At 29.6% G+C, this 17,619-nt stretch overlaps 1 protein-coding gene and 1 long non-coding RNA gene across 3 annotated transcripts; both read right to left on the reverse strand.

Annotated features, from left to right (window-relative positions):
* Positions 1-6: 6 nt before the first annotated feature.
* LOC111027577 lies at positions 7-8,970 on the reverse strand. Of its 2 annotated transcripts, XR_002603804.1 has the most exons (4): positions 8,489-8,970; positions 7,244-8,403; positions 4,159-4,612; positions 7-798 (listed from the first exon to the last, which is right to left on the reverse strand). It is a non-coding gene; the product is annotated as an uncharacterized LOC111027577 (long non-coding RNA). The 2 variants fall into 2 exon arrangements; XR_002603803.1 differs by lacking the exon at positions 7-798 and having other exon boundaries at positions 4,068-4,612.
* Positions 8,971-12,632: 3,662 nt separating this feature from the next.
* LOC111027576 (putative polypeptide N-acetylgalactosaminyltransferase 9) lies at positions 12,633-16,367 on the reverse strand. The gene is made up of 3 exons (XM_022305984.1): positions 16,238-16,367; positions 14,297-14,425; positions 12,633-13,390 (listed from the first exon to the last, which is right to left on the reverse strand). The coding sequence occupies exons 1-3, from the start codon at positions 16,310-16,312 to the stop codon at positions 13,226-13,228; spliced, it is 369 nt and encodes a 122-aa protein (XP_022161676.1). The 5' UTR covers positions 16,313-16,367; the 3' UTR covers positions 12,633-13,225.
* Between the last annotated feature and the right edge of the window lie 1,252 nt (positions 16,368-17,619).

A 17,619-nucleotide genomic window follows, 5' to 3' on the forward strand; every position in this document is an offset into this window, starting at 1 on the left:
TGAGGCAACCTGTATTATCTATAAACCTTGAGTGGTTACTACAACACTGGTCCGGACGTTCGGGCTTCGGGCATAGCCACATAGGTCTGTTTCTCTGTTAGAATTTGATCTCTTTGACTTTGACGCTGCTACGATCCATCCGTGACAAATAACCACACGATAACGACAAAAAGTCGTGCTGCAAGACACCATCAACATAATTCGACAAAATACCATCGTACCTACCCATATATATACATACTAGTGTCTAGTATAATAACTGTATAAGGTCTATGATCGTACCACACTACCAAAAAGCCACTTAAATAAATTGTCTATTATCAAAATGAATTAAGTTTTTGGCGATGGATTTGAAGCGGTCATCACATATTTTAACTGGATATTTTTACGGTTGTTCTTGAAACTCAGCAAAAAAAAATTTATGTCATTGTTTTCAATTAACACCAAAATAAATATGGAATATTTTTAAATTCTTAATTGGTGAATTATATTACATAAATAATTAGTAGTTTTACATGTTGTAACTTTGTAAGTACAGGCATTTATGATTTATTCTTTATGAAATACATGCTTAATACCTACATTTATGGTATTTTTTTTAACACATAAAAACAAACTTTTGTGATTTTTTACACATTTAATTTATGTTTGAGTTAAACTATTATGTACCGGTCCTTTGGGCTGTATAAAATCGACATGAATAGGCCTTTTCCACGAACCATTGAACTACGCCGTAGTATTATAGCATTTACTTCACCACGTACGTGCAATAATATTTATGTTTAGGTTACATAATACCTATTTAACAATACATTATTTTAATTACCAAAACTAAAAATACAAAAACGTAAAATTATTTTTAAAAGTACCTACCTCCTGTATACGTATTATTATACGTAGTCATACGTTTATACCTATGTATTTACACATTAAACGATTAAACTATATAGGTATTAACGTTATACCACGTACACAATATATAATATATATAAATATATAATATATAGGTAGGTATGTACCAGGTACCTATATGTTTCAACTTTTAAGTTTTAGTGATTATGTGCCCTTATAGCCTAAAGATGGCGTTATGTATACGCGTTATTATTATTGTTATTATTATTACTACTCGTGCGTGCTTAAAACGTAATAGAATCGTTTAAATTAATTTTCAATCCAACACGATACACGACCTATATGCGTAGGTTACCTACCCATGTAGGTAATTTATTTTAATCATTACAAAACAAAAATCGGGGGGTTAAATAAAATTAAGTTCAAGTGTAATAACTCAAAAATACCTATATAGTTGGGTTTTGAAATTGTATAAAAGTAAATATATAAAAAATAATATTTTTTTGCTGATCAACTTACTGATTAAGTAGTTTTGAATAGACAAATTACACGTAACATGATATTTATATAGTCTAGTCAGGGATTTTCTATTTATCGAATGCAAATACCAAATAGATATTCATATATTATTAACGATACAGTTTATTATAATTATTTGTAACACATAATTTTAATTTTTAAAATATACAAATAGAGATTATTATTTATATTATTGATTATAAATATTACTATATACCTACTATTAAACTATGATGTATATACATTATACGCGTGTATTGTATATATAAATCATAACATTTAAGGGCTACATACGATCCCGCATAATTAACCTTTTTATAGGTATGTACATGATTCCTCATTTGTCACACAAAAGTTTTTTTTATTTTACCTGAATATAGATTCCGCATAAAAATTGCCAATTATGGTAAATAAAACACATAATATTGATTATTTGCTTTCAAATTCCATTGTATTAAAAATGAAAATAAATTAATTAAAATAATTAGTTAGAATAACAAAATAAATGATTAGTGATTGGGTATTTAAAAATTTTAAACTATTTATGATTAGTTGATAACAATTTTTCATTTGATTTTGAGGAAAAAATAACTTGTGACATAATTTGAACTATAGTATAGTATGATTTAATTTATTATTATTAATTATTATCCATCATTTCAATGTCTTAAATTGCTTTTAAAATAAAGCACCCGGCAACGTCTCAGCCGTTTCGGGCGGAATTGTGGGAATAAAAAGGTTTTTTACTTTTTTAATAAATTTAAAGAAATAATAGATAAAATAATTTCTATCTAATAGAAAATAATAAGTAAATATAAAGAATAATGAATATAAATGACATGAGTTACATGATTGGGAGAGGATGCCCATTGGCCATTAGCTGCAACACCCTCATGAAAAGGTATACATGGAATCGACTGAATTGAGTAATTCGGAATCGTGAATTATCGAAAATTAAGTGGGTACCTTATGTCCTTATGTATAACTAATGAAAACGCATATTATATTGAAAGGTTCTCATAGAATTTCCTCAGAAAAATATGAAAAAATATTAAAATTAAATAAAAATAGTACTGTTGTATCGTAACTCAAATCTGACTTCCGATGTTAATTAATGTTTTTAATGTCCAAAGCATTATGCTGACGTCATCCTACCACACCAAATTCAAAATGCTGAATTAGAACTTTTCTATCAAATTTTAATTTAAATCTAATATATTTAATGATAGGTACTAACTCAATAAGAAACAATTTTAATGAAACCATAATATTTAAATATGGAACGAAAATTGTAATATATAGGTATTATATTTATAATTCAAAGTAATATATACTTATATGTATATACGCTCAGAAGCGAGAAGAATTATTTATTATTGATTCCATATTCTACGCATTAACCAAGAGTATCAGCCCCACGAAGAGCGAAGTGTTTCCACCGCCTAATGACTACCTTTTAAGAGCCAGCTATTGATTTTATAGTCTAAAATCAGAGCTTTTATAGTTGATTATAATTTATAACACTCTAAAATTATTATAAATACTAGGTGAATTTGTATTATTCAGATAATCGTTTTCATTATTTTTTAATATACCTATGTAATTTATATTTAAGTTGACGAATTTTTATTATTTTATTTTATTCCTATTTAACTATCTAATTATGGAATACTGTAAAAAAAATAGATTCCGTTAAACTGTGTGCTCATTTGTGTTACCTATTAATCTATATAATATAAGCTGCTATATACTACATATTCAATTTATTTTGAAATATTGCTTATAAGTTATAACCATTTTTTCAATAGGTAAAATGCATGACAATTTAATGCAACGTCTAATATAAGTTGTTTTAATAGTAGTTAAAAATACTAGAAAATAGGTAGGTACTTATGCATGATTATTTTGTATTTGCATTTAAAGTTCAAATTATGAAAAAGCCATCGAAATCCCGAAAATGTTCAAATGTTTTTTCAGTTGAAATTTGAAAATTCATAATAATTTTTTCTATTTTATATCTTGCATTAGAAAATTGTATAGGATAATCCTCAAAAATGTTTCTACAATTAACAAAAGAAAAGTTCTACGGAAAGTAAAATGCATAATAAAATTATTAAAGGTTCAATAAAATTTAATGGACAAATCATGGGTGACCTAAACAATGTTTAAGGGATTATTAGCTTACTATTGAATCGTTAGATGTTGAGGAGTGATAATTGATTCATGCAACCCGGCAATAGACTTTTTTAAAAGAAAATTAAATAACATAAAATAGCTTTTAACATAACTATGTTTTTGTGCTGGATTCACGTTTTCGTTTCTGACCGATTTTTCGTAAGGTTATTGTTGTCATGGTTATGTAAAACAAAAACATATTTATGATTCATAGATCTTCCTTGTAGAGAAAAATATCGAATGGAGTGCCACTATTTTTTTTGGTTGTAAGTGACAACATATCTTATGAAACACTGAAGTTATGTCATTGTGTTATAAATGTTATAATGCATTTCGAAATTTAATAATCTAATTACAAATAATAGGTATCTAATTATTAATGATTTGTTATAATATAATATTTATGATTTTATCATACCTGCATAAATTCTATATTTAAGTAATTCGTTGTATAATAATTTAACTACAAATGCACATTTAAATTAAATTCTACAACATACATCTGAACTTTTTAAATTAAAATAGAAACAAAGTTAAAGTTTTAAGTCTTAATTTTATTTTATACTAAGTTCTTTATAATTTTATAAATGATAATGGCTGAAAAATATTCACCCAATCTTGGCAGGAAAAGAATGATCGCTTGCAGTCGCCACGCTATAACTCAATGTCTTTTTGCTCCGTCGCCGTTGCTCATCTTGTCTTGATGTACGAACGTAAAAACCTTTATTTTGATCATTATACTAGCATCTGTCAATTCACAATGTGAAACAACGAAAAATGTTGTGTCATTTATTTCTCTTGACAAATATATCCGTTTAGAAAAATAAAAATAAAATTACATACATTCGGAAATACTGTGACGAAGCGCCGTAAACTACATCTTTACCTCCATAATTTTGATTTTAATGCAAATGAAAAAAGAAATTGATAACTTTATAAACAATTCCGTTTATTAAATTTAAATTTAAAAAGTTTTTGTTATTGTTTGACGAAATACATGAAAAAATAATAAGAGATGAATAAAAAGCATAGCATTCGTTGGCGTCCATTTTGTTATTTGAATAAACTGTTAAAAATGATATAAAATAATAAAATATTTTTAACTGTTATATGTTTGTTAACATTTTTTTTTTTTTTTAATAAACTGGTAGGTTTATATATTTTTGGTATACAGACAATTATTAAAACCTCGATTTCAAAATGTTGCCACTTGACCTGTGTAAAGTTTTGCCTGCACCTCTGAACTACATCATATTATTTTATAGAAGCATATGTCATATATAATGATTCGCAATAATTTAAAAATTATAACTATTATAACAGATGAATTAATTTTTAATTTTATAATTTCATGAGAATCTAATCATAATACAGTTATAATTGTAATGCATTAATTATATAATATCGATTAATGAATAGGTAGTACCTATATCTTTGTTTAATTAACTACCTATAATTTATTTTTAGACTATTGGAAAATTCCTCCATTCCCAAGGGCCGTATTTTTTTTATATTATTTTAATAACTTTATGTTTTAGCTTGTCTAGAGGTCTGCTTGGGCTGATAATTTACAGCCCGGCCCTCCAAATTGTTTAGAAAGCCCTAGCCTGGCTTACGAATATTTTTCGGCGAGTAAGATTAGTCAATTTCTTCATACATCACTTGGACGTATCTATAATTTTTATTTTATAGTATATGTTTTTTTTTGTTTATAATTTTGGTTCTGTTAGAATTTCTAATTTTTCATAGAAGCCTGGCCCGGCCCTTAACTTTTGTTTTAATGGAGGTCTAGCCTGGATGTCTTGCATTTTATAAAATCCAGCCTGGCCCAATTCCGGGTCGGTCTGGGTAAGCCCGGTCATGGTAGGTCTTTAGACAAGCTACATTATCATAATCTACTAAGATAGTCATGTTTTTTGGCGACAGAATTTCACACTATACTTATTCCTTATAAAGGAAATACTATCGTACAGTATTTTATGACAATTAGACCCTCGTGATCGGCTGCTGTGATAACATGCCAAACTTATTAGGAATTATAGATATATAGGTAGATATTATGTCAGGTGTGTTCCTGCCACATAACTGATTAGCTGTGTAAGTTTGTCTTTCTGTTACTTATATGAGGAGTTATTATGATTTATTAAAATACATTAAAATATGATATAAGTGATAAAATAAAAATAAAAGCTGAATTAGTTATTATTATATATTTTTATCCTATTATATTGCCATAACACCATGCAAATGATGAACTAAAAAAATATAACAGTTATAATATTTCTGAAAGATATTTACACAAATAAGTTTTGGAAAATGTTATCGTAACGATGCGTCTGTAGGTACTAATTATTTAGTCTCCACATATAAAAAAAATATGTAAAAAATAATAAACTATTTTGAATATAATATAAGATCAAAATATTTAATATTATATGCGTGGGTACCTATACGTGACATCCTTCATTCATCAATTGCATGTCTTTCGTTGGATACAAATAATAATAATATAATATATAGGCCAGGAATATCAGATTTTGTTTGTACTGTCGATACTCGATAGTAATAATAAGTAATTACCTACAGTTATTAATATTGTATTATATTACACACTCTCGTTTACGCGCGAGGTACACCGTGAGCACTATGAATGTAACTATATAAACGACGTTGTGAATTAAGTTATATTGAGTGAAAGAAATTGAAGTGTTTTTTTTTAAAAAAAAAACATTTTTAACCATACCTGTAGAATATCTTCTTATAGTCTTAAGACTGTAAAATTGAAAGAAGGTATGTATTTTTTGTTTAAGTTTGAGGGAACTTAGTTAATATTTAAACATGGACGACTCAATAAGTGTTATATTTTAAATTGTATGGACTCAATAAATATGTGGCTTTAAGTAACCAGAGACTCAATTCGTTCTATAAAGATTTATTGGGTCTTAGTTCATACTTTGTATGCTGCTGATCTGATAATTATATTACGAAATTACTTTCTTCTAGATTTTCTGCAGAGGATTCTCAAAATCATGACGTATTCGTGAATTGAGGAAATACAGTAACGTTTAACACAACTCTTGTATAAAGTATATACATCTTACTATTGAATTATCATTTATGGACTATGATGCTGTTATAAGAGTAGCCTAGAAGGTTTAACTATAGGTTGTTGTAAATAACACGAATCAAATAAAAACTCTCTAATTATAGCATTTAAAGCTTATAAAATTTAGACATAGGTACGCATAATGTACATAAGACAGTAACACGTAGTTATTGCATCACCCATTTACCTTACGTCAAATCATCGTACAATATTTGTGCATCAGCGTAGTAATTAACAAGATAACTAGAAAATTGAGAATTGAAATGGAAATGAAAAGTAGATTTTTAATATTATGATTTTGATAGTGATTTCTGAATTTAGAGTAGTATAGCTTTGCTATTTTAGTTTAGAAATGTGTAGATTTTTGCGAATGATATGGTTTGAAGTACAGGAGAGCGCTAGTTATGAGTCTGAGAATTTTCGATTGAAACACTTATATTTTTTGTATATTTGATTTTATGGCAGTGTCCCACCTGATTTGTATACCGTACATCAGATATACATTTGTCAGATGCAAATTATGACAATTATTGAATTTTCAATCATAATTTGGTATTAAAAGTTATTTTAATTATTTGTATAGTCTTATACCTTTCTATTGTTCGGCATGTTGATGCTCCATGATGTACGATAATTTGGAGCAGGTAAGCAAACAATACGCAAACGACAATCGGTCGCCGATGCGCGAACAATGTACTGTATTTTGGCACAATAGTAAACAGACGATTCGCAAATGATAACCAGCGGTGCACTCACTGACGAAAGGATGACACTGTCTAGTCGACAAAAGGACCATGTGCTGCTTATAGTTAGAGGGATTTGAGCATCCAACGACAATCTTTCTATTCGGAGGCATTTTCGTTTCTAAGTAATCTATTGACTAATTATTTATTATTTATAATCTGTAAATAGTATTATTTAAATATAAACAATAAATATGGAACCTTATGTTGTAAACATACTAAACAATAAAAAATAAAAAATAATAGCTATCAAGTATAGGTATTATTATTATGCGTGAGCGCAGCAGTATGGCATTTGCGCCACTCCATCATTGTTATTTTGTTAGTTGTTACGCGTGATACCGATATCGGCTTGTCAAACGTTGCCGACGCCCCATCATTGTTGTTTTATACGTTCAAATAAATACGATATTAATTCCACATCGTCTGTTTACGGGGGGAAAAAAAACGATAACAGCAGCCGCTTTAAACGTCGAACGCGCAGTGTACGTTCAATAAATTTAATACACATTATAGGCACACACGCATTTAATAATGCGTTCGAAGTGCAATCCATCTAAATCCTCGATACGCCTGAACTAAAATGAAATAATATAGTACTCGACGCGAACCATACACAAGAGTACCTACTTATAAATAAGATACTACCTATATTATGTTATATTATACTGGAGTAACGTATATTATAATATAGCTGCTGATTGATTGTCATATCGACCGCACGTCGAAATATTAACAGGTGGTGGGTGAAGCGAGAATAATAACATAATATTATACATTATACACCTTACCTGCCATTCGCCTCCCATAGTATCATACATTATAATATGGATTAACCGGAAGCCAGGTTTGCAGAATTCTATAATGTCGGTACTCGGTGGCAATTTCAAACCAGACGTCTGGTTAAGACTTTAAATCTTAGGAGTCCGTTGCAAGTATAACCATTGCGATTCACGGCAACTATATAGTAAGGTACTGATATAATATAATACTGGCAGCTGCGGTATGCTTATAATATTATACATACATGACATTTTATTATTACTACGAAATATGTTAATTAATTATTAATTATTGAAAAGTCAGTACCTACCTAGCCTAGTTCATGATGATGCAGTGTGAATATTTGAAATCGGTTTTTTTATGTTACATATAAGTATATAACATATTGTAATACGTCATGGTAAACATTCAAAGGCCATTAGTAATAAATTAGTATATTACATATTATAAAAAAAAAAACAATTATAAAATATTCGCACTACGTCTTGAAGTAGGGTTACTGAGTTCCCAATTAATTATAACACACTGTATAGTATAATATATACAACAGCTCGTACCTCAAATAGGTAGGTACCTAGTTAAAATTGTTTCCACTCGAAAGAACCGCGCACATACTACACTATATACACATTACATTATTATGGGTACTTGAGAAAATATACCTGGGTATGATCACAAATTGTTTGTTTGCATACCACCCCTCCCAAACATTTCTTCACTTCTCCTAATCATAGTTCTCCACTTATTATTGGCTGTCATCACGTACATTCATACATTAAATAGAGGAAAATCGACTAATCAAAAGTGAATAATGACTTCGAGATAGGCTGAAGGAAATGCTTAGACTAACAACATTTACAGGTTTTATAATATGATCATATCAATATATATTTGGCGACGATACAATATTATACAGAAAGCTTCACATCGCGGTTGTCCAAGTCGGTTTTTTTTTCAATCAATACCTCTGGAATATGAGTTTGGAAAAAGGACCACTGCAGCAATGGGATTGTATTATTGTAATATATTTATCTCTGAGGAACGTGTATTTATTATACTGTAGTGTCCAAAATAAAAATATTATAGAAACTTTGTCGTTTATTAGTCATCAATTGTTTTTTGAATAATATGAATAATGAAACATTAAAGAAAAAATTGCTTATTTGTTGGATGGGTTTATTAACTTAATAACTAATTTTCTTGTACAATTTAAAATCAAATTAATTTCATTGAATATCCTCAATTAAATTCATTTTGAATTTTTATATTATTCTGAAAAATATTTTTGTTAATTAGGTGCCATTTACATAATTTTAATTTCGTAGTGTTGAAAATATTATTAGAAAAAAGAAAAAAGATGATTTCGAATTAATTTTTTTTTCGTTAAACAAAAATCAATAAATAATTATACTTTATTTAACTTTTTATCATAGGTACTATAAACTAAGAATATAAGCGGACATTATTTAGTTGTGATCTATAGACATTTATATTTATGGAATTAACTGCATGGTTATTAACAGGTTTTTAATAAAGGGGGACGTACTGGTTGGTGTAGAACACGTGTATGTGGGCGAACGATTTGTTACTAAAAATCTTGGGTGGTCAGTGGTCACCCATCCGGGAACTAGTAACACTCCTACACTCAGAGCGCGTACACAACTGGATATAGACACCACGCCACACCATGCCATATATTGGCATTTATAACCAAGAGCTCACATAAAATGTATAACACAAATTAAAACAATTATCATGGAATGTGATCGTTTAAATTAATATTTACATAAATAATAATATAAATTTGTATTTTTAATTTTATACAGTTGTACTAATTATTGTTTGTTACACTCGTATGCGCTCAAATGCTCAATGTATAATATGGCTTTTACTCATACTTAGGCAGTTGGTTTTCAACTTTTGTTTTAATACGCAACATTTCAGGCTGCCTCCTTTGAGGAGCACTTTAAAAGTTTAAAAACTACCAAACTGGTAACACCAGATTTTCACAAGTCTATATAATTCTATCTATAAATGAGTACTTTAATTATTAACCAACTTGTTAATTGATTAATGACTCATTATAATTAATAATAATACTGGAATTAGACATAATAACAATATATTACCGTTTATTCAGCACTTCAGTTGGATATTAAATTCACATATTATATTCAATAATACTAATGAAGTAATAAATATCTTATAATAAGTTGTTTAGGAGTTCAAGACAGACTTAACTCATCCAAACAGGCAATTATAGAAGAATAACAGAATTTTAAATGCGCAAATGCAGTGTCTATACTTCTAGGTCTAATACTAGTGTGGTCCATATTACTCCACTTGGAACCTCACTCGTATTTAGTTCCTCGTATTAACTTCCTTAGATTTTTCCTCTTGAGTCTTCACATACTATAAAAAATATTAGTATTAATATAGTGATCTAAGTCGTAACAAACAAATCGCATTGTTCTGGTAATATCATAGTTGATTATACATTCAAATTAAATACTAGCCACACGTGATATTATAGTAATGTTTACATACTAAATAAATGGAAATATTTGTTACGATTTCCATTTATTTTACCTTGTCTCCTGTTCTCTGCCACTGGTTAATACCTCAAGTTCGAGCAGTCGATATTCATACATTCAAAATTTACTCCTTTCAATTTTATTTTATCATCCAATATAGGTACCCTTATTTTCGTCTAGTTCACCGGCGATCGGCGCGGCGGCATCAGCAACACATAATATAACATATTTTCCAATAGTTGTTGATAGTTCATGGTTATGAAATCGAGCCAGTCAAGCATTCAAGCAATCATAAACTTAACTTTGCAACAATGCATTATAGTCTTCATTGACAAACAGGATTTCAATTTTAAATAAACAATTTAATTGGTGTTTATATTTATATTGTGAATAAATATATATAATTATCGCTATTATTGTGGCCTATTGTAGCGCGGTGTTTGGCCTCAGTAGCTAACGTGTTATTAGGTCAAGCATCAGCCGGTGTCACTAGTTCCTGGATGGGTGACCACCCGGGTTTTTAGTAACAAATCCTCGTCACATATACACTTGTTCTAACCAACCGTAACCAACCCCACAGTAATAAACCTACTATAGAACCTCAGGCTAATGACCTCAGATTTTGAGGTGAACCTTAACTCGATAAAAAAAAAATTATCGCAATTATATTTTAACATATTTTTTTACTGCCATATCGTCCGGTCGCCGGAAGAAACGCATCGTGTAGCACGACTGCATCGGTCATAAGTTATTATAATTTATTACTGAAGTAATTCAATATTTACATACATTATTATTTATTGTATCACAAATTCACAACTGATATATCAGATTTTCACGTAGGCATACACGCATGTTATTATTTACCCGTGCATTTCGAAATAGATATAATATTATATACCTACCCAAGATCGACGTTAGATATTTTCTGCTCCTAATCGAGAATTTTAATTTCGCTCTTCTTGACAGATATTTATTTAATTTTTCCATCTTAAATTCATTTAAAATTGTATCCCATCCTAAAGCAACGTACGCCTTACTTTATGCCTCAGCGACGGGCCTGTAGGTACCTATATCAATAATTACCAATATAGGCAATGCTAGTATATTGTGCCCGATGCAATAGTTATTGAGAAACGGGAGAAACAACGAGAGTTCGTCACAAATTCACAATAATAATAATATAATACCTAGTGGATGGGAACAGGGCTATATTTTATTTCAGGTACACGGAGACCAGACGACGAATCGTTGGGATAATAAATAATTGTGAGCTCGTGGAGTGCCTCGGATAACCACAGATAATTGAATAATTCAATTATACGAATGTGTGTGTGTGTGTGTGTGTGTCCGCTCGACACTGTTTAATATTATATTCCAAGCGATGACAATAAAACGCACTCCGATATTGTTCGCGAGGTACAGATTAAAAGGGTTCTACACGTGGGGCACCGGTGGAAAAAAATATTGGATTTGTTACCCGTCCTCTGCACCCGTGTTCGGATTTCAATTTTCAGTGGATGAAAAAAAAAAATAATTCGTCATAACGTCAATGTTGGCTATATGTTTAACTGTTTTTGGTTTTTTGCGATTTGTTCCGCTCCGGCGATCCAACAGAAAACGCATTACTTGTCAGCGTGTGCGAGTGTCGACGGCGGCGAGACGTCATATTAATTCGCAGTGAATAATATAATACGTAATGGAAAATATAAGTATAGTAATAAATGATAAGTATTATTTTATACTAAAACAATATTATGAATTATGATGTATACTCGCGTATATACAGAAAAAATAATCTCGGGTCACTACCAAAAACACTACAGAAGTACATACGCAACAGCGAAGTTTAAATATATTTTATCAATTTTTATTAAATATAAATAACAATTAAAAGGAATAATTATATATATGTTCAAATAGTAATACATAATAGTATAATGATCGTTCGTATAATATTTGTTCGCATTCCGGAGAAGGTGTACACACGAATAGAGCTTATAATATTATATATAAAATAATAATTATACATCATAATATAACACGTACGTTACATATAGACATAATTTATGTACATTGAAAATAATAATAATAATCAACACGAATTGCTTATAAACAAAAAATAATTTGGACGAAATTAAAAAAATAAAATGTGGAAATGTCACGAGGGAATGTTTTGTTCGTCGTATAGCCGCAATACTGTTTAAGTACAATCGTATAGTATATAATACATATAGAGATAATAATTATTCAAATGACAATATATAGTTTACATAAAAAAAGAACGCGTTATGTACAAGTCGCTGGATTTGTTTGAGCGCGACAATGTTTCGTTTTGTTCGAACAAAGGTATACATGTTAATAATAATCGTAAAAACAAAACGACCATCGACGGAGCGCGGAAGTTTTGTAATGGGAAAAATTTTGATCAAAACAAAAATAAAAAAATAATATAAAACAAAATAATAATAATATAGGAAGTAATTCTAATATATTTTTTTCGTTAGAAGTCTTTAATGCCTCATGTGACTGTCCTCGGTGGCCAACGTCGCGTTGAAGTTTTCAAACTGCCACATTTGTTTGGCCAGCATTAAGTCACATTCTTCCATGAGCAGCTTGTCTTTGGTGCTATTGATGGTCAGACACTTTCTACTGCTACCATGCCGTAGCTGTTTAGTCTAAAAACATGTCCGAAGAAATACATTATTCAACACTTTTAATTGCGAAATTTCAAAATATAAAATAGGGAACTATAAATCATTTAAATCATTAAAAAGTTAATCTATTAGATATTTATAAATTTAAAATTTGGTTTCTTTTGAACTTGAAATATGAGAAATTAACAACGTTGTTATTCATCTATAATTTTAATATTTAACTAAAATTAATGTGGCCTTTGGCTATGACCAAGAAACGTATCCAGACCATTTTATTGAAAAGTGTTATTATTTAAAACTGTGTTGTTCAAACATTTCAAACACTGTCAGACATATACTGGTTTTCTAAAATAACTTTGTGTTTCATTTTATTGAACGCATAAAAAAGTCAAACCCTATATTCTTCAAATATACTTTTGTTTTCAACAAAGATAAAAATAAATTATGTTTGTATGAACAAAAACGAATATTGATACGAATATAACGAAGTAGTATATATACACACCCCAAAAAAAACGGTTGTCTATAACACTACCGGTAAAAATAATACTATAGCTGTTTGATCAATTGTCAGCCTTTATTATTATTATTATTTTTTTTTTACAAATGTTTGTATATTCACCTACTTTCAACCCATGAAAGTTTCTTTTTTTATGCGATCAAATAATTATTAATTTGTGAACAGACCATACATATACATTTCAATAAATTTTTGTTCTTGTCAAGAAATTAAAGAGACATATATTAACAATTAAGTTTAACGATTTTTAGTCCATAAAACATGTATGAAAAATGGCAAAAGAGATAATTTCTTTCTTATATTAATATTACACACCCGATAATATTAAAAAAAAAAAAAAAAATAGAAATAAAGTGCATATTATATTGTAATGTGTAAATATTGTAAAACGTTTCGTCAATACTCACTTTAGGGTCGTAGTTCCAATACTGGTTTCCCTTAGATCCGTGGCATGGGTATAAGATTACATCGCCGCCAGCGTAGTCCAAGCACGACTCGTCTCTCCTGATCTCTCCGATCTTACTGAGCATCCAGTACTAAAGTCATTTAGCATACAACACGCAATTAGTATAATTAGTCGAGTTGTGAGCGGGGCGAGGGGGACATTATTTAAATGAACAGGTCGGCCGAGTACGGTAAAACCAACATCCAGGGAAGAATGTTTGTCGGATGAATACAATGACGCATACTTATGTATATATAGGTATATAGACATACACACACGTCGATATATTATATAATTAAATATATATATATAAAATATTTTCGTGTGTGTATGTTGACATGAATTTAAATATAGAGTACAGAGAAGGAAGATGATAATATTTTATGAGGAACGTGCATGCATTTGTGTATTAGTCAATTACTATAATAATATTAATAGCTTTGAAAATGTCTGTATTTTAAGTAGAACATTAATTTAGTAAGAATCATGACTTTGTTGCAACAATGTCGGATCACATGCATACGAGCTCGTGCAGTGCAGTTTTTCCAACGAAATTCATTCAAAAAACCACAGTTTCTAATACCTAATAAGAATTGATAATGATGGTACCGACATATTGTAGATACTTATTATTATCATTGCATCATTTTAAGTCACCCGGTGGTTGTTACGTAACAGAAAAAATATTATTTTGCCCGCACAGTCTCATGAAAAACACCAATCCACTGAACTGGATAATACAAACTACAATGAAGTATTGAAAATTTGAAATCATTATATATTATGATCATTGATAGTATAGTGGAGAACATGAAAACATTATCGTGTATGTTATCATCGTGACATCATGTCATCGTCAAATGATGCGATTGCGCGCAACCACCTCTCATTAAAGGTCCAACGATTTTTTGAAACGCTCTTACAACTAAAGTGCCAGTACGTAATACGATATGATCGTGTTTAGGGGCGTGCTAGCGACGGGTCGGAAGTAAAAGCGGATGGAGCAAAAAAAGCAAAAAATTAATAACACCACCAAGTTTAAAAAACGCGAACAAGACGAAAGCGAGTACACACAAGCTTTTTTTTTTAAAATAATATATTTTTTTTTTACATGTAAGTTATTATAAACCATTGGGTCACTACCTTTTTGTTATTTTTAACTAGGTTTAATATATTTTTTTTACGTTAATTTTATTCTATTTTTTAAATTTTGAAGTAGAGCTTTTCAAATAGAACTTTTTTATGTGTTGACATCATCTATCGAACATTTGCACTGGTTACTTATTACAATAACATAGGCATTAAAATGTATAGAAAAGCTAAGAAAAATGATATTCAAGTGTTGTAATAAAATAAATATATATTATGCTTCAAATTTAAGGTAAAACGTTAGGATTCTCAATATAAAAGAAATATATTTATCTATATTTAAGCGATTCTTAAATGAGTGTTAAATTACTGAAAAAAAAGTAAAAAAATGAATGTATGTGTTGTTAGAATTGTTCTAAAAATGGAGGCAGTAGACCTATGTTTATATATTTATATCGGTATATATTTATACATTATATTATGATGCTAGTAGATGGGTCAATGCTTTTTGATACTGAATTATAATGAACGTAGAAATAGGGAGTTTAATTCAAAAAAACTTGTGGAAAATGGTATATGCATATTATTATTATAAAATGCACTGCACAAACACTACGTGATGAGTTTTTATTTTTTACTCTCAAACTAGAAGCTTTTTTTTATTTTTCAGATTACCAGCACCCATAGCTGATGTTATGCAAAAATGTTTTAGTTCATGTATATGCGAACTACGCACAACAAATCGTTAATCGATCTAATCGGTATGAATGTATCAATTTAAATATACCATGTGTGTATGTGATTTAGTTTTTACCTGATTGCCACCTTGTTGGTGGCACTGCCACAAATCGACGGGCTTGTTGGCATCGCCTTTCGAGTCTACGCACATATTCGACACAATGTTTTTTATCTATAATGCGGGGTTAAAAAAAACAAACAAACAAAAACAAAACAATATGAATACAAGCAAAATAGAAATGGTAGAACGCGTCACTTGACGTTCGAATAAGGCGAGACCGACGTGTGTTGTAAGTACACGAGTTGGGTTATAATTTTAGGTTATAGTCATTAGTCATTACCTACTCATCATGATATATTTAATTGTATTAAGGTATAATGTGTGAGTAGAAAAGTCTCTACTACGCATGCACAGTGCACATAATTCACCTGACGTTTATTTCTAAAGCCTAATTATTCCGTTGGATATAAGAACGGATCATCATCATTCCAAAGTGTATAAGCAGGATGCGTAAAAGAAAGGAAAATGTTACGACAGGATATGTTGATTCGTATTGTACCGGCTCGACCTCGACAATCCTGTATGCAAAACAGGCTTCTGTGCCGTAAGAAAAGTAATATTCCCACCTGATTGCCACCCATTTTGTGACAGGGGTACAGTCCGGCCGGTTTGTTGAGGTCGGTCTTTCTGGCCGGTGAGTCCAGACAAGTTTTGTTGCCGTATCCTAAATTGCGCACCTGATTCCCAATGCACAAATTTAAATACACAATGTTTAAAATATTACACAAAATTAATTTAGATTATATTATATTATACCATACGAGTGTATTGATAATGTCGATAACAGCGAGCTGTTTTACTATCAGGAAAATTTTTGTAAAATATATGAAATTTTAAAATAACTCGCTTCGAATATACAAAACAAATGATTAAAATAAACATGTCGCATTCATAATCGCATAGTAATAATTGGTACCTATCATGTTTGTACGTTTTAATTTCGTATGAAAAAATAATCATATTTAATTGTTGCAGTTGGTCAAACAATTGTTATTTTACTGATGAATGATTTACAACAATATATCCTATTAGGTCGGTAATTATCGAAAGTAGTTGGAGTAATTAATTTATGAACATTTTCAACGTTTATTTATAGAGGGACTATTTCCATGGAAAACAATCTAATTGCTTCAATTTGTTTCAAAATATTTGTACAGCATTCAATATGGTCTGTAGGGATTCGTTTCGTGTTTTGTTTGTAACATTAAACACGGTTATGTGAAGCATAAAAATGCTAAATAAAGTATGATAGTCGGAAATAAGTAATTCACTGTTCGGAAAAAGTGTACTAACTGAAAGACAAAAAATATTGTTATTTATAGTGCCTACTTTTGTAAACAAAATATATTGCGATGGGTTTGAATTATTCGTAAATATTATATAGTTTTACCTATATA

The sequence above is a fragment of the Myzus persicae genome, unplaced genomic scaffold (genome assembly GCF_001856785.1).
Source record: "Myzus persicae strain clone G006 unplaced genomic scaffold, MPER_G0061.0, whole genome shotgun sequence".
NCBI classification, from domain to species: domain Eukaryota; kingdom Metazoa; phylum Arthropoda; class Insecta; order Hemiptera; family Aphididae; genus Myzus; species Myzus persicae.

Excerpts from the sequence above, each read along its gene's own strand:
- LOC111027576 (XM_022305984.1), bottom strand. The coding sequence starts at position 16,312 with ATGTGCGTAGACTCGAAAGGCGATGCCAACAAGCCCGTCGATTTGTGG. Across the intron at positions 14,426-16,237 it reads ACCAACAAGGTGGCAATCAG|TACTGGATGCTCAGTAAGAT; the intron begins GTAAAAACTAAA and ends AAATGACTTTAG. Across the intron at positions 13,391-14,296 it reads ATTGGAACTACGACCCTAAA|ACTAAACAGCTACGGCATGG; the intron begins GTGAGTATTGAC and ends ACATGTTTTTAG.